Source organism: Perognathus longimembris, chromosome 2 (genome assembly GCF_023159225.1).
Source record: "Perognathus longimembris pacificus isolate PPM17 chromosome 2, ASM2315922v1, whole genome shotgun sequence".
Classification (NCBI taxonomy): Eukaryota; Metazoa; Chordata; class Mammalia; order Rodentia; family Heteromyidae; genus Perognathus; species Perognathus longimembris.
The window spans coordinates 137,853,306-137,871,940 of record NC_063162.1 but is presented as its reverse complement, the minus strand read 5'-3'; the positions used below and the strand labels follow the sequence as shown (position 1 = coordinate 137,871,940).

General features: G+C 46.2%; 1 protein-coding gene across 1 annotated transcript in view; it reads left to right on the top strand.

The window, feature by feature from the left end:
- Plxna4 (plexin A4) overlaps positions 1-18,635 on the top strand; it is a 416,125-nt gene that overhangs the window by 313,751 nt on the left and 83,739 nt on the right. Inside the window, exons 5-8 of the mRNA XM_048340243.1 lie at positions 2,972-3,072; positions 15,260-15,383; positions 16,342-16,495; positions 17,751-17,850. Coding sequence (XP_048196200.1) covers positions 2,972-3,072; positions 15,260-15,383; positions 16,342-16,495; positions 17,751-17,850 — 479 coding nt within the window. The remainder of the gene's footprint in view (positions 1-2,971; positions 3,073-15,259; positions 15,384-16,341; positions 16,496-17,750; positions 17,851-18,635) is intronic.

The window sequence follows — 18,635 nt, the reverse complement described above, 5'->3', positions numbered from 1 at the left end:
GTCGATAGGAGAAGCTGAGGCAGATGTTTTAGACCCAGAAAAAATGCTTTTGATTGAACCAAGCCGTGATTTACTCTTCAATACCGTGGCAAAATATGGAATGCCAGACAGCTGGAACTTATGAAAACATTATTATGTTCTTATGGTTCCCAACTTTTACCATCTAGGGCCCCTCTTATTATTTTTTTCCTCCCTCCGGGCATTATGTTTTGAAAGATTCTGTCTACTAAACAAACTGCATTTATTAAGTAATAATATATTTCCTAGTTTTAATATAGGGCCTGCATCATGAGTATGCATAAAATCATAAAACAGCAACAATCTAATTTCCATTAGGTTTTTGGAAATACTGAAAATAGCTTGTGAACTTCCTTCCCACTCATGAATTCCTAGGAGTCTGGGTCCTTTGGGTTAGGAGCAACTAAGCATGTGCTTACGTGACTGGCATGGTTGTGCCCACTTAAGGAGGAGCAGGCAGGGAAATGAAAAAGAGGCAACAGGAAGAGGGTAAATTTCTGGCTGCATGTGAAACCAGCAGGGTGATTTGTAAGAGACTGATTGTCAAGGTTAATTATGAAGACAGCAAGGTCATGTGCAGATAGAGCCCATGCCTGGCCCATGCAAATTACCTGAGCAGTAGCTGAGGGAAAGATAAAAATCAAGAAAGGGCCTCTGAAGTCAAGGTGAAAGTTGGAAGAATGGGAATAAGAGACTACAAGGTGATTTGGAAAATGGAAAGCCACTGGGTGGTCATTAATAGAATCAATGTATAGTTTGGAGAACAAAAATACATACAAAAGGTCCAGATACCCATGGCACATACCTACAATTCTTGCAACTCAGGAGACTGAAATTGGAGGATCCGGGTTCAAAGCTAGTCTGGGCAGGAAAGTCTGTAAGACATTTATCTGCAATTAAATAGCAAAAAGCTGTGGCTCAAGTAGTAGAATACCAGCCTTGAGCAGAAAAAAAGTTAAGGGACAGCACCCAGGCTCTCAGTTCAAACCCTAGTATACACACACGCATACAGATGTGCGCATGCACACACACACACACACACACACACGGAACAAGAAAAGTAAGGGGAAAGAAACCATGTGGGACTTGTGATTAATTAATTCCAAAAGAGAGTTTCAAGACTAATTGAGCTGGTACTGGTGCCAATCTGCCTGCCTGTGCGTTACAGCAGCCCCTGTGAGGTGGACATCACTTTACACAGGCAGAGATGCCCTGGGAAACAGCAGGGGAAAGATAGCATTTGTTCATGAGCAATGAGGCCCAGCCAGGTCAACACAGTCTAGTTTTCTGCGCCTGTTGTCTGATAACCACACCAAATTCTTCTAGCTCAAGCTGAAATACCAGGCAGGAAGCCCTCGATTGAGAATAAAAGAATAAAAAAAAATACCTTTTTGTAAAGAAGAAACTGGCAAAATGAAGAATAAAGACCACCATGTTTATAAAAAGGAAATAAAAATTCTATTTGATGCCTATAAGTAAGGACCTACTATGTAGTAAGTGCCGGAGAGGCACATCAGGGGACATCAAGGCAAAGCTGCATTGAAGAACAAAGAAATTCAAAAGTTATTTAAGAGCATGCAGGAAGTAGAGGCATTTGATCTAAGCAAAAATGTCATGTGGAACACTTCACCGTTAACAAGCTGCTGCTGAAGGCGAATGTGAGGTTTGGGGGTTGGAGAGGAAGCCTGGAGTCAAGGAAAGGGCGTGGGGAGGAGAATGGCAAGTCTGCTCTTTGAAAACACCAGAGTGAGAAATCAGTGGAGCCAGTTGGCTCCATGTATGGGAGAAGAAGGCATAGCAGGGACCAGCCACAGAGTGAGCTAGGCTCTTTGTGGAAAAGGCCAGGAGAAACAAAAGGCTTGAACCACAGAAATACGGAGACCCAAAGGCAGGGTTGTAAAGAAAAGGAAAAGGAAATGCTATAGTAAACATGAGATTTTTTTTAAATGCTAGCCTGGGCAGGAAAATCTGTAAGACTCTTATTTCCCATTAAGTACCAAAAGAAAAAAAGAAAACAGAAGTGGAGCTGTAGCTCAGGTAGGAAAACACTAGCCTTGAGCCCAAAAGCTCAAGGACAGTGCTCAGGCCCTGAGTTCAAGCCTCAGGACCTGTACATGCATACACACGCACGCGCACACACACACACACACACACACACACGCACAGGTACACATACACAAATGGATGGGGTTCGGGTTTATTACACGGATGGTAAGGTAAAGGAAAATGAGCTGTTAGGTAGACAGGGATATAAAGTGGTGGACATGGTGCTTCATGTTGCCATAGTGCTTTAGGATCAAAGGCTTCTTCCCATAATGCCCCAACTTCCTGCTCCAGTGTTTCCTCTTTTCATAATGCTCTTTTCATTGAGCTGGGTATCTGCTCAACCAATGAAAAGAGCCAGGATAATGCATGCACAAGCGATCAAGCTTTCAGCACCAAGCCCAAGGGAGGAGCCCCATACACTATTAACTACACTCCTAGAGGTCTTCATTAGACTCCTCTTTGGGGCCCCTATCTAAAAGGAAAGTCTCCTTGCTTTCACTCGCTTTCAAATAAACTTGTTCTGTCTGCTTTTAACACTTTCCTGCCTTTTAATTCTTTAGTGGACAGAGAAAGCAAATCCATAGCCCTAGGTGGCATCAATGGGAAACAAAGATGGGTTGGATATTCACAGAGATATTTTTGAGGTCATGGTAGTGAGACATGAAGTATGCACTATGTAAATATCCATGGAGTTTGTATCCCCAGATATGTCCAAGGACATAGTCAACAGCTGTGCTCTGCATGCCATGATCCCCCAGTTCCAACATGACCATCTGGGGTGCTAGGCACCTTTGTGCTCCTCCAGCATTTAGGATGGTGCAGTTACATTTAGAACAGCACCTCTTCCATAGATTGCACTGGATGCTCTGCAAATCTTGATTACCTTCTCCCTGTTGTGCTGTCCTAGCTCACCAGAGTCCCTGTGGAGTCCTGCGGGCAGTATCGGAACTGCAGCGAGTGCCTTGGCTCAGGTGATCCCCACTGCGGCTGGTGTGTGCTCCACAACACGTGAGTACCACAGGCCCGCCCGCTCCTCCTGCCCCCTACTTCCTCCAGGGAGTTCTCTTCCTTCTCTCCTTCTCTCTTCTTCCCTTTGCTCTCCCATACTGTCTTCTTATACTTCCTTTCTTACACCCTTAGCAAACTGTATTTCCCTTCTTTTGTTCTTTCTGACATCTCCCTTAAGAATCATATGACAATAGCAGCGTGAGGATGCTGTAGTCAGGATATAAATAATTTTCACTCTGGATGGCAGATCCTTTTTTCTCCCTGAGTGTGACTTGGCTGTGACTTTTCAGGATTTTGATCCCAGGATTAAGGTTGGCCAGGATTCGTTGAATCATTGTGTTAGATTTGTGTTCTGCATCCAGTGATTCAGTATCACTTGATATACTCCTTGATATCACCATAAAATGTCATGGTACTTGGGTTTGGAGTCCATGTGTGTAGCACCTTTGTCCCTCCCTCTGTTGTCAGAGCACCCATCAGCTGGCTGTCAGTCACTAAGCCAATGAAGCCCCGTCCAAATACTGGCCCATACCCTATGCACCTCCTTTTCTACTGGCTCCAGTTTGTTCTGTAGAAGTGAGAAAATAACCAAGAAGGGAGAGAATACTCTCTTAAATGTTAAACGTTAGAAGCACCCTTTCAAATCCCAGCACATCTACCCCCAGGAGAGTATCTTTGTCCAGGTGGCAATCTTGGATATACCTTCAGTTCTATAAGGGAAGGCCTGAAAATCCTCAGGTCTATTATGATAGGGAACAAATGGAGAACTACTGAGTTACACTGATAGATATGTAACTCAGAGTCAGATCAGAAACTGTGTGCTCAAGTGTATGCAAGATTACAGAGAGTGATGAAGCTTGGGAGTGGCCCACAATGGTGAGGGTGGAGAGAGCACATTGAGACTTGCTCCAAATGAATCCAGAAAACTCTCTAAGACGATACCTTGCAAGGCAAAAGTGGATAGTTTTCTTTGTCCCACACAGTGCATTCGCTTAGGAATGGATTTTGATCCAAATCCACTCTCTTGCTTAAGGCCCTGAGACAACCTCAGCTGGTTGAGAATGGCTCTGATGCTTCCAGCATGGAACTAGGCATTCACTGTCCAGGTAGATCAGCCTGCAGGGCCCAAAGGCAGGCTTCCAGAGCAATGTTGGTCTGAGCAGTGTCGCTACCCCACCTGCACATAGTACTCAATCCTGGAGGTACTTGGAGCACTGAGGCTCTGAGGAGGTGGCAGAGGGGCCAAACAACTCCAACCACCACCCCCATGGCTGAGTTAAGCAGAAATGACAGAAGTAACCAACTACTACTTCTTGTGTGGCAGAAAATAACAATAGACTGAGGCTGAAAAATTGTCTGGGCTATTTTTGGAGGAGGCTATTAGCCTGCAGAAGAATACCTGCAGTTCTAGTCTCTAGCGTGTTATACAGAAAACAGCTATGGATAGCAACAGTGGGCATCAACCAGCAAAATCCAAATTCCACATCCCAGCATCCCAGTCTTCTCACCTGAGGACTGGAGACAGTGATGCCCAAAACTGCTTGGTGGTCCATACAGGGCTATAACACGCAAGGTAGGGTGGTACGAGGATCACTGCAAGGCTGGGCAAGGATGGAGCACATAAACATCTTGCCTCATCGGTGTTGATTGGCCCCAGGATTTTGCAGATAGCTCTCCTTTAACAACATGCTTTTTGTTCCAGAAAGGTATCCCTGCTTCCAGCTGCCTTTGCCCATCCGGCAACCACTCCTGTGGTTCCCCTCACCTCATTTAGCCTGCCATCTTGTCTTATTCTGACTGCCTATTATATTTGTATATGTCCATGCCAATGCTGGCTCTTAGGAAGCATGCCTTCCTTGAGCAAAGGCTGCACAAGTCTGGAACCTGGTTCTGACGGCTACTGCCGAGTGCTCCTTGCCCAAGGGCCCACAGTGGGAGCCAGCATGTAAAGGCAACAGGGTGCCTTGGGAGGATTACATGGAGTAGAAATCAGTGGAGTCTCGTTCTCATGCTTCGCACGCCTCCAGGACGTTAGACAAGTACAATCGATTTTCATTATGTGTGGCAGTGATATTTTATAAAGTCCTGGGAATACTGAATTAGGAAATACCAAACCATGGCTCCTAGAAGAAATGCAAGGCTCGGTTCCTGGAAACCCCTGGTCAGCAAATTTCTATCAGTATCTTAACAACACACAACCTTGTTTTCTGTGTATTTCTATTTCAAGTCATCTTACTCCATATACATTGTTGATTCATTAACACTGAGCTCATCATGAACAGCACTGTAACTGTGTGCCTCCTTGAAGATTGTCACGCACACATGTGTTGTGCCTCTGTTACCCTCTGACCTTCATGTGCTTTGGGAACACCAGACAGCACTTGAGTACCACACGTGGGCCATTTTAAAAAGTGAAACCATCAACGAAAAGTGCAAAACTTAGGAGACATGTCAGTAAACAGCCCTCTAAAACCCTTGTTTACCACGCATTTGCTGAAGTAGGAAAGCAGAATATCACCTCGGCCAGCCTTAGCTGGGAAATACATGCATCAACTCATCCAAATCTTGCTGCTCTGTGTTGTCCAGGAATGACCTCAAAATGCCACAAGCACTGATTTAGAGTCACAGACACGTTAGTAATTCCTTGAATTTGCTAATACGGAATCTTCTACCATAACTCTGTGTGTCAGGGGTGGCATTCTCATCTTCAGAAGAATGAACAATGCCTTCTCAAAGTGGTGTGAGGATAAAATGAGGCAATGAAGGCTGTTAAGAAGTCTAAGGCCGCTACCCGGCCAGGGCAGTGTTCTCCATAACCATGAACTTCCTGTTTACATGAATGCCTAATGTGGCCCACGCTGGTATTGAGGACAGGCCAGGGTCCTTGTTGAAGTCCAGTTGTATCCTGGAAGGATACAGCTCATCAGCTATTACAGGACTAAGCTTCCTGACCCCTTAGATGTTCAGTAAGTCCATCCCAACCCCTCAAGCTCATGATCCCAGGTGACCCTTGACCCTCACGGTGATGAATAATGACAGGTCCCTTCTGAGGTGTCTTTAATCAACATATTATTTTATATTATAGAACACTGAATGGATAGATCCTAAGTGTACAGCATTAAAACTTTTGAGACATGCAATTACCCAGAGAAAGCAGATATAAAGCACTTCCCTTCCCCAGAAAGTTCTGTTTTACTCTTGGCTAATGCTTCCTGATGGCCTTTCTTCGCTACTCTTTAGGCTCAGTTCGAAGCCAGGTACTTCTCTCCCTATCCCTGCCTTTTATTTTCAGTGGGTGCAATCCAGACATGCATGGCTGGGAGAATCAGGGGAGGACACAGCCAGTTAGCAAAGAGAGGGCTGGGGACCAAGCACGTCAGTGTAGGAAGCCTGCAGATGCCCACACAGAGGGTCTCTTTGCTAGGAAAGGAGAGACACCTATAGGTTGTTGCCTGAGTGCTGTATATACACACCCAGTTGCTCATAGGTCTAGAGCTGGCTCTTCCTCTCTGTGCCAGGCACTGTGCCAAACTCAGGGATACAGAGGTAACTAGGTTCGATCAGCTGTGCCCTGGAACTTCTTGAGAACAAAGCTTTGAGCCCTCAGTAGAATGGGGTTGCTTCCTCCATTAAGGTTCGGTACAACTGTTGGCTCTCATCATGTGAGAGACAGCATGCTAAGTGACTCTGTTCCTTGCTAAACAGCCCTGGAGAGCCAGATCCTCGGGAAGACAAGGGCTGAGAACAGAGAAACAGGTTCTCCGTGGTATGAAGTGAAGTCCATTTTCTCAGTTGCACTGGGGTTTGAACACAGGGTCTTAGACTTGCTAGGCAGTTGCTTTATTACTTGAGCCACATCCCAGGCTTATTTTGTTTTATTTATTTTATAGATAGTTTTTGTATTTTTGCCTAGGGCTAACCTCAGTCACTGATCTTCCTAAGATCTCCCACATAGCTGGGATCACAGGTATATGGCAACACTGCCTGGCTTTATTGGTTGAAAATGGCGGTGGCGGGGGGGAGTGGTCGTCTCACTAATGTTACCTAGTTGGCCTCAAACTGTGATCTTCTTGAACTTTGTCTCCTGAGTACTTAGAATTACACGCATGGCTCTTGGGTCATAAGGAGTAATGTGGATAGTGGCTATGAAAAGAGGATAGCAAGTGGGAAAAGGGAGAGAGAGAGAGAGAGAGAGAGAGAGAGGAAAGAGAATGCAGGAGTGACTAGCCTGGAGGGGTGGAGTTCCTCCTTGAACAGGTGTCGCTCATGCCTGAATGGGCTTTTGTACTGACAAGGTCACAGGAGGGTTGCAGAGTGAACATGCTTAAGAAATGTTCCTGTAATTTAAATCCTGCCTGACATTAACTCCCTCTGGGTTGTCATTGTGAAGTGCTCACCTGCCAGTCCAGTATTGTAGAGGGTCACCTGTTGCCTTCTTCTTCATTCCCTCAGCCCCACCCCCAGGCTGGCCCTTTCCAATGCCAAGCACAGCTCAACAAGGCTGGGTATTGATTTGAGTCTTAAGCCTGTGTTCCCAGGGCCTTCTCCTTCCCCTGTGCCTTAGCCCTCCCACCTGTTCCGACTTGGATAAACATGAAAGAAAACCTACAGCCCAGTCTGCCTTCACTCTGAGACCTTTCCTGTCCTGAGCCTGGAATGTTCCCTCCAGTGACCTGGCTTGGCAGGTCCTCAGCTTCCCCCCCTCCCCCTCCCCTCCACACTCCTGTCTTCTGTCTTCCCCTCTCTTGGCTCCCTGCCCAGACAATGAAGTCTACCTCAGTCTTAGAAGGTAACGAGATCTCACTCATGGCAGATACACCACATTGCTCAGCCTGCCGGGTAACTCCCTTAGGTAGAGTCATGGGGCTCCCTTCTGAGAAGCTCCTGTAACTCAGATCAGACTCAGTGTACATAAGTACAGCATTTATGCAGCCCCTCTGGCCCCTAGGACTGGGCTCCAGATCTCCACTCCCCAAGTAGATGCCAAAGGCTTCATTCCAGAATTCACTTCTTCCTTCTTACATAACCTTGCCAAGCAGGAGGAAGCGAGGAGAAAGGACAGGTGCAGCTACCCAGCTAGAAGTCATCAGTTAAACATAAGAAGCTGTCTGTGGGCAGATGAAGGCCTGATGGGTCTTCCTTAGCTCGAAAGGAAGATGAGAAAAGCCATCATTCAGCTACACTGTGAAAACTGCAGAAGGGTGTGTGTAGGAAGCCCCATTATTGGCCCAAAACAGACTATCCTGCCAGACACAGCCCTGATGACCTGATCACAATCGTGCCAGTAAAGTCTGGGGCTGGACCTGAGGCCCCTGCAAAATCCCCTCCCTTCTTTTCCCTTTCAGAACTGGAGTGAGGGAAAGGCTGGAACTATCCACTGTTGGAAAGATTTCTCCTCTTCCTGCCCTTGGGTAGTTTCTCCAGCTGTACCATTTAGGCAGTCTGCCCACCACCTACCCAAAAAGCACAAAGACAGGGCATCAGCATTGCTGATCATCGTGTGTGTGTGTGTGTGTGTGTGTGTGTGTGTGTGTGAGAGAGAGAGAGAGAGAGAGAGAGAGAGAGGGAGAGAAAGAGAGAGAGAGAGAGAGAGAACTGAAGATAAGAGTCTCATGGACTTTTCCTGGGCTGGCTTCAAATCATGATCCTCAGATCTCAGCCTCCTGAGTACCTAGGATTATAGCTGTGAGTCTCAGGCACCTGGGAATTTCTTCTTTTCTTAACATACACTCATAAGCTATTTCATAATGATCAGCTGAATAAGTCAATGGCCTTGCCTCGGGCTGTTGGCCTAGGGTCTACAGTCTTGAGGAAGTGTTGGTGTGCTCTTGGCGGTCTGTGTAGTAATCTACCTTGTCTCTTCACTAAAAGTTGCCTACCTATGGTGCAGGGGACAAAGTCCCACATTCAGCTCTAGTATTTTTATTTTTTTCTCCATGGCTCAGCAGATAAACATAAACCATATAACTTAAAATAGCATGCTTTTCCTTTCTTCTCTTAACACTTGTTTTCTTCCTAGCCCTCACTGCGCGCGCGCACACACACACACACACACACACACACACACACACACACACACACACGGCCTTTCAGGGTAGAGTGATCCAGCTTACCCAGAGCAAAATGCTTCTCTGCACCAGGCCTGCTGCACTTGGTGACGTTAGTGAACATGAAAACACCAGGCTGGTGGGTAAAGTGCAGCATGAAGCTGATCAGAACCAACTGGAGTAATTGTTACAAACCATCTCAAGTCATAGGCAGCATCCTCATTACCAACTAGATTAGAAAGAGAATGAATTATCCAGGATGTCCCTTTTCTTCTCTTCCCACTCATTTTCCTTTTTCTTCTCTTCTCTCTACCTTTCTCCACTTCAGATCAGTCCTTTTTCCTAACCTCTCCTCAACTTTAGTATAAATAAATAGGTACAACAATGTTTCATATCGAGCAGAAGAGACATACCTCCATTTTCCTTTTCTTTTGGTAACTATTCACTGTAATTTGACTTCTTGGGGGGAAAAGAAAGAACTTCTAGGACTCTTTTACCCGACACTTAAGGTTTGTCTTCAGTAGATCACTGGCTCAAAGCACAGCTTAGTCACAGATTGAACCTAACCTGGGACATAATGTAGACTCTGGCTACCCAGTGCAAGTAGCCAGCCATCATCTGAGCTGGTAGAGGTAGGTACAGGACTACTATTTCTATGAAAGCTCAGAAAGGTTATTTGACCTCCAACAAAGCCCTGTACCTGGTGCTTTGTTAAGTTTTGTGTCTTCTTCCTAGTAGAGACATGAATTCAACATCTGATGTTAATCCAGATAGCTGCATTTTTAGGGATATAAAGGGATGGTGACATCAGTTTCCAAGAAGATGGTGGCCAGGAGGGAATCATGGCACCGTCTCAGCCTTCCCCATCTTGGGTCTACCCTCAATATTGAGACAGGACAACCTAACTACTCAGACTTCCATTTGGCCACAGTATCAGTCACTGGATCTTCAAATCCTGACATTAAAAGGTCTTACCTGGGGGCCGGGAATATGGCCTCGTGGCAAGAGCACTTGCCTCCTACACATGAAGCTCTTGGTTTGATTCCCCAGCACCACATATATGGAAAACGGCCAGAAGGGGCGCTGTGGCTCAAGTGGTAGAGTGCTAGCCTTGAGCAGGAAGAAGCCAGGGACAGTGCTCAGGCCCTGAGTCCAAGGCCCAGGACTGGCCAAAAAATAAAAAAAATAAATAAATAAATAAATAAAAGGTCTTACCTGGTCCATGTCCTTCAAACAAGAAGCTTCTTATACATCCTCCTCTAGAAGGATTCCCCGTATTATCTAGTCCGTCTTCCTCTAAACCATACAGAGGCATCTGCCCATTTCTATGGGCATTCCAGAAGTGGGCTAGGCAAAGGCTAGGAACCCCTGTCTTTTTAGAATCCTCAGATGTGATAGCAATGATCAAAGAACCTCTATAAACTACCCCCCTAATCCCCGCTCCCAGTTCATTACACATGCTAAACTGTTTTCTGTTTCCTCCTGTTTTAGTCAGCTTTACAGCACTGTGACAAAATACCTGAGCAAGTGAACTTAAAGGAGACCTTTATTTTGGCTCACAGTTTCAGTTCACTATTGCTTAGTCCTATCACCTTAGACCTGTGGTGGCAGAGTACATCGTGGCAGGAGCCTGTGGTGGAGAGCCTTATTTGCCTCATGGCAGCCAGGAGAGTATTAGAAAGGACCCTGGATTCTAGTATCTCCTCAAGGAACCTAAGCTCCTTCCATTTGGCTCCATCTCCTAAAAGTTCTGCCACTTCCACATAGTGGCCAGACTAAAGAACAGGCTTCCACACATGGGCCTTTGGGAGTCATTCAAGATCTAAGCTATTGTCAAGCGCTGACGGCTCACACCTGAAATCCTAGCTACTCAAGAGGCTAAGATTTGAGGATCACCATTCAAAGCTAGCCCAGGCAGAAAAGTGTCTGAAACTCTCATCATCAGCTAACCACCAAAAAACCAGAAGTGGAGCTGGGGCTCAAGTGGTAGAGTGCCAGCCTTGAGCCAAAAAAAAAAAAAAAAAATTAATAAGAGCATGAGATCCTGAGTTCATTAACACTCAGCCACACATGTGCATGCACGCACGCTCACGTCCACGTGCACACACACACACACACACACACAGATCTATGCTACAGTTAGACCCGTTTGAAAGATCCCCTCCTTCCACCCTTTTTCTTTCTCAGTCTCCTTATGTTCTAAGCACAGATGTCCCTGAGTGATGCATTTTAAGCACAGCCATGACCACTGTGAAGGACTGATTGGGATGACTCATGGGAGAAATAAGGAACAAGTTATGATATCCAAGCTCAGTTGTCCCATACCGGAGAGACTGTGGAGGCTCACCCAGGCCAATCTCATAGACAGCCTTATTTTTATGCTGAAATGTTTGCTTGGTCAGCAGCACTGGGAGTTAATATTTCTTTCTCACTATTTAGGAATTAATTTCTTCTGAACTTAATCACTACCTCTCTCCCTCTGCCTCTCCCTCTCCCTCACCACCTTCTTCTCTCCATTCCTCTCCCTTCTAATTTTCCACTTGGCTGGGAATTCTCCAGCAGTGAAAGTTCAGGCTTAGGGGAGGGCGGAGGTAGCTGCTTCATTAGAGAGGATAATCTCATTGAAACCACTGGCTTGAATAATAACCCCTTCCAGGGGCCTAGGGCCTTTCTCCCCAAGGGCTGTTAGCACCTCTGATCTGGGCTGCAGGGGCCCAATGCAGAGGAAGTGGAGGGGAAAAAAAAAAAAAAACTCTGCAAGGAAGAATTCAGTTCTGGAGCCAATGGGCCTGCTGACCAGCTGAAGGTTTGTGTTTGGGGCAGGAGTGACAATGATGGTAGCAGAGACACATGTCTGAAAACACAGTCACATAGCTTGTACTTTGTGAGTTCATTTAAGGTCTGTTTTCCTGTCTGGGAAATGAGTAAGGCAGGACCTTCTTTCCACCTGAAGGATGCCTATGGTAGAGTTGAGGTTCTATCCCAAGTACCTGGAGCCATTGGAAGTAAGCATCTTGGGGGCCCCTTCAGGAGCTGGAAATTTGCACATTTCTCCCTCTGGCTTACCTCTTGGGAAATCAAAGCCCTAGGAATACAAAGGACTGTTACCTTGACAGACTCAGAAGGAATGTAACCTTCCCCTCCATTATCCTATCAATTTTAAGGTCAATTGTCTATGCCTTTGGACATTTTCAGCCTCCACCCTCCTGGGTCCTGAATGGTGGTATAAATGTCAAAACATCCCTGAGTCTGACCTTAAATTTGAGAGTTGAGTTCTCAACACCCTTTGACAGCTATTAAGAAAACAAAGCTACAACCCATACCATGCTTTCCCTTTCCTCTCCTTCCCGACCTCTGAGCTGCCCTTCTCTCTCATTATGAGGAAATCTATTGTAGCCTTCTCTTTCATCTCCTTTTGATTTGCCCTGGGGGCCATTGTGCAAGAAGATTGTTGCTTCTGAATCCACTAGTTTGGAGGGGTGGAATGAGGAAGGCAGAGAAGTATGAGCTATCTTCCACTGAGAACTTACTTTGAGCCATGCCCTGTTCTAAATGCTTTACCCACATCATCTCCTTTCATCCTCATGGAAACTCTGGTAGGTGGTACTATTTCATCCCCATTTCATAGATAAGAACACTGGAGTACCAAGTGGTTAAGTGATGTGCTTAATGTCTGAACTGTAAACTTCCCGTGGCTTCTCTGTATTGGGAGAATGTGATCTATGTAGTTAGTTTGGGGTTCTCTGCAGCAGTGGCTGCTGTAACCCCATGCACTTTGGAAGCAGCAAGCAATGCAGGACATACTTGTTCTGATATATACACCCAGCCCGCTATCTTTCCCTGCCCCATCAGAAGAGAGATGGAAGTGCTTTTATTATTATGATTATTGTTATTTGTCCAAATCTCTATATGGTGACTCCAGGTGATGTTTGGCAAAGAAGCAACTCCATTTTCCCCCTCTCTTCATAATTTAATCAAAGATATTTTTCAGACCTACTGATTACTCTTGGAAACAGGAACTTCAAAGTTGGGGATTCAGTGAGTAATTTAAGCTGTACCAGCTCTCTGGGTCTACTGTTAATGGGCGTAATAACACTATTAATAGTGATGTCAGTGCAGACACTCTGGAAAAGTCAATAACATTAGCCTAATGGCTGAAGGTAATGGACTCCTCACCGAGAAACTGGCCTGGTAAATTAACTTCTAAGACTTGGAGGCAGATGCTTTTGTGGCTATTGGTCTGCTGTCAGCAGCCAGGGAGTGCCACAGAGATGACCAGACTCACGTCAGTCTGACCTTTCCCTCCTGGGATGGCATCTCTTAGAATTTATCTTGGAGGATTCAGCTTTGTCCCCAACACTGCTACATTACAGAATAGAGATAAACCTATAGAAGAAGGATGGAGGGGAAATGGTGAAATGTTTATAAAGATATTATGCATGCATACATCCAGGAAAAACCTCTACCACAGTGCCAACCTATTAAGTACTCTGTGACTAGCATTGTGATCTTGTTCGTTCAGGATTGTTTCTATTTTATATTATACATCTAGCTTACTCTAACATGCTAGTGTCTCCTCTGTGTTCCTCTTCCTTTGGGGGCAAACAGCTTTAAGCTGTTATCCCCTGTGATTTCTTTATCACAGATTAAATTCTCCCCTAAGACTATGCACCATTAGGCTATTCTTTCTTGCCTTCTGTCTTTCCTTCCCCATGTCTATGGAGTAACTGTCTTCTGGGCCTGGGACTTATCTCAGGAGTTTCTTGGAAAGTCCAATACTTCCCTTACTGCCTCTCTTTGCCCTATACCATACTTCCTCTGCCTCTTGAGATAAACGTGCCCTCCCCACATATCTTCCCAGTGTTAACTCCTCATCCCTGGCTGCTCTATTTCCTAATAAACACCTTTTCCAGACCTCCCTCCCATCCTGCATCTCCTCCTGACATCTTCTTTCTCTTGCCCAAGCAGATGAGGAAGACAGAAATGTTTTCCCTGTGGTGAGGACTCTGCCTGTCCTCTCCTCCTTCAGCAGACTCAAGATTGCAGATTCTAATTCATGAGCACTCAGTACTGTTCCAAGGCTTATCTGGCTTGGATTAAATATGGTATCCTAAATCTCAGATAGCTCATTTTATTCATGAGAGTGTACATTTAGGCATAACCCTTGTTTTTATGTACCCCTTTCACAAACCCTTGTCAGTGAAGACCATAAGATCCCAGGTCTCACTGGAGGTGTGCACCTGTGACATGGTTCACTTTATACAACACAGGACATTTAACAGTGACAGCTATATATAGCAACTATATATAGCAACCTCCCAAGTCACAGAGTTGGCATTGTAGTTCAGAGCTTGCTGTGAATGGCTACCTTTGCCCCTTTGATCCTCCGTGCCATCCCTCCTGCCCACCTGCATTTATTTTCCACCTACTAAGACTTAACGAAAGAAATCAAACAGTTTCTTCTCTTGAGAAGCTCACTCTTGATAGGAGATGGCTGCACTTAGTCCAATAATCACCATATAATCTGAGTTCTAGACAGTACAAAACTCCAGAGGGCTATGGGCCATAAGAGGGATGCTGTTAACATTTACCTATGGCGGGGTGAAGGAATTGCAGTGCATGAGAGTTGAGTCATAGCTGGAAAGCCAGATAAGAGTTGTAATGAAAGCTGGAGAAGTCCAGACAGAACTCGTATGTAAAAAAACAAAGAAGTTGGAAGAATACACACACACACACACACACACACACACACACACACACACACACACACACACACCACCTGAGGTTTGCTGAAGGAAGGTTAAGGGGGGGTGTTATGTGAAGGAAGGTTAGCAGGGGTTAAAGATGAATGGGAGGTGGACTAGACAGACCAACCATGCAACTCTTTATAAGTTTGGAGGGGTGAGTTTCTGTATTTGGCAATTGGTGGTAGGAATGAACATCTTCTCCAAGTTTAGACCTGGTGGAGACACACCAAATTTTAGAAAGATGAAAATGGTTGTTGCTGGACATGCTGCATTTGAGACAGGTCCTAAGAGCTCCTGAAATGCCTGATCTCAATGAAGCTGCCCTTCCTACCAACCCAGCCTTCTAGATCACGTGCTCCTCTCCTGAGCAACCCATTGGTCTTTTCTTCTCAGGTGTACCCGGAAGGAACGGTGCGAACGGTCCAGGGAACCACGCAGGTTCGCCTCCGAGATAAAACAGTGTGTCAGGCTGACAGTCCATCCCAACAACATCTCTGTCTCTCAGTACAACGTGCTGGTAAGGAATAGGGATCACGGTAATGTGAGCCCCACCCCCCCAAAAAAAAATCCACCTAGGCCAATGCCCCTTGCAAAGGCTGGACCAAACCTGACCAGCAAGAGCAACTCTAGGTCAGGGTTCATTGGGGATCCAAAGAAGGGGATATGTGTAAGAATATTGGAGAACAGACTCTCTAAACATAATGAGTAGGGAGACAAGGAAAATGGACATGACAGTGATGACTAAACGGTGTGGGGAATAAGATCTTCATTTGTAAAAAGGGAAGATAGACATGTAAATGAAGAGTGGTGGGCAGGTAGCTTCCAACTTGCAACATTGGACACTGGATGATTGGTGCTACCATTTTTCAAAAACTGGGGGAAAGGAAAGAAAGACAGACTCTATCCATAATCCCTCTCCTGTTCTGTCCCGTCGGAGGTTCTCTCAGTATAAAGATCCCATAGAGGGGCTGGGGATATGGCCTAGTGGCAAGAGTGCTTGACTTGTATACATGAAGCCCTGGGTTCAATTCCCCAGCACCACATATACAGAAAACAGCCAGAAGTGGCGCTGTGGCTCAAGTGGCAGAGTGCTAGCCTTGAGCAAAAAGAAGCCAGGGACAGTACTCAGGCCCTGAGTCCAAGCCCCAGGACTGGGGAAAAAAAAAAAAAATCCCATAGAAATTCCCATTTCCTTGGCTAAATCCATTCATATTCTAATGAGCTGGATTTCTTTTTCCTTGTCTTTGTCTCTATACCTTTCACCACCTTCTCTATACCATTCTTATACAAACTGGGTCCCTCTCTCTTGGTATTCATATCTCCCCTCTTCTATTTGGTTTTCTTCCTTTCCCCATGTCACCTTCTTCTTCTTCCTTCTCCTCCTCCTCCTAATTCTCATCTTCCTTCTTATTCCTCATTCTCTCTCCCCTTCCCTCCCTCTTTCCCCCTGTCTCTCCCTGCTGGGCTGTTGACAGCTGGTCCTAGAGACATACAATGTCCCAGAGCTGTCAGCTGGCGTCAACTGCACCTTTGAGGACCTGTCAGAGATGGATGGACTGGTAGTAGGCAACCAGATCCAGTGCTACTCCCCGGCAGCCAAGGAAGTGCCCCGGATCATCACAGAGAATGGTGAGTGGGCAAAGTGGGGTGGCAGGCTCTTCTTCCTGCCTAGATAGGAGCAATCAAGATAGATGTGGGGGATCTGAAGGAACCTACCTGCAGGGATCGGTCATAGGAAATGGGTAGGGGGTGCCTCCCACAAAGAAAGGGAGTGATGGTTTCTGCCTTTGCCCTTGGAGTTGGCTGTGATAGTCCTTCTAACTCAGCTCCAGGTTAGCATTCAAGGCTCTGTCTCATCCTAGGTGAAGAGCAGCTGCAGAGAGGTAGGTAAAGGCAAGGCCAAAAAAACAGCAAAACATCTCAGAGGAGGTCAGCCCACATTGCTTGGCCTGGAAGTTGTTCAGGATAGGAGGGTGGCAGTCACCTGCTCTGTGACTGCCTGCTCCCATGGCTGTGTGTTTGACCCTGGACTGTAGCTTCCTCATTCTACCCTATCCTGCCTCCCCACAGCTGCCTATGGTCTGTGGCCAGCTGCATTGGGAAAGGAGGGGGTGGACAAAGGCTCAACACTAGCAAGGGATAGCCTGGCCTGAGCAGATTGATGCCATGTTGTCTCTCTTATTTGGTCTTGTCACATTTGTTCTGAGCTGATTGATTAATGAGACTCTCAGGAAAGGCAGAGAACAAGGCTGGAGGTGGGGCCTGGGGGGTCAGAATTGTGAATTAAACATGGACTCCAGCTCTTCTTGGCGCCAGCTGAGGATTCCAGTGCCTCCTATCCTGGTGTAGAACTGAGGCCCACAGAGGAGGTGGCATAAGAACTGAGTCTCTCTATACAGAGAGAGATAGGGTATGAGCTTTGTATGTGCACAGAATTACACACACACACACACACACACACACACACAATGCCACTGTGTTGTTGGAGACAACATTCCTGAGAGATAACACATTTCCCTCTCTGGTTGCTCATCAGTGTATATGTTCATAGCTGTGAGGCCAGAGAGCACATGATGCATGTAATGACATGAATATATATATATATATATATATATATATATATATATATATATATATCAGTGTCTACACATGAACAAGAAGAGCAATTGAGGTAGCAAGCCATATAGTGTGGAAGGGAGAACAGGCTACAGCCCTCTGCAGCTGCTCTTTCATGACTGTAGTAATGGGTGGGCCTTATGGAAACAGAGACTTGTGAGAGCCGACAGCACCCTGGAGAGCTTTCTTTCCCAGAGTTCATTACTGCTAATGTGACCCAGACTTGGACTTTGGTCTCCCCCTGAACCCTTGACTGGCTCTGCCGTAGGAGATCACCATGTTGTACAGCTGCATCTCAAGTCGAAGGAGACAGGCATGACCTTCGCCAGCACCAGCTTTGTCTTCTACAACTGCAGCGTTCACAACTCGTAAGTGGCCCAGTGTCTCTGTTCCTGTGGTCAAGGTTCACACAGAGCTCAGATGACCCCACTGCTATTGTAAGTTGTCACTAGGTGAAGGCTCCAAAGGAGACAGATTCCTCTGTTATGGTAGTCATAGAGTTAACAACACAGGACTAGAAAGTGCTAAGAGTGAGAAACTGTGGCATAAACTCTTCAAATCCCTGACCTGTGCATCTTCTCTGGCATAAATTCATAACCGGATTTCCTTCCCACCAGCTGCTGAGGGCAGTGTATCTCACCTGAAGAACAGAAGCTAGTACCTGCTCAGGGGCATGGCCAGAGAGGGCAGAGAAACCTCTGTGTGTGTCCAAGGCAGGACAGGTGGCCTAGACACCCACCTGAATATTCTGTTCTGCACAGGCCCCTGCAGGCTGGGTCAGGACTCAGGCTGGCTGGCAAAGGTCTGAGGGAAACCAAAGGGTACAGAGAAGGTGAGCTCTGGGCTGGAGGTCAGGAAGCCTGGCTCTGATTTCATTTGACTTAAATATATTCCTCCCAATGACAGAGCCTCCAGAGTCACAGCAGGGAAACCTAACCATTCTATGCCTCCATATCCTTTATGATCAGGGAACTGGTCCTCTTCCCAAAGTTGGTACCATCAGCAGCCATTGGCTGGGACTCGGTGCTGGCTGTCACCCCTGTGTAGCAGCCCTGCTTCTCCCACAGAATGGCTGTAATGAATAATAGGGCCATTTTCCACAGGGCACCATTTAGAACCCTAAGAACCCCACTGTTTAGGCACTGTTCATGTT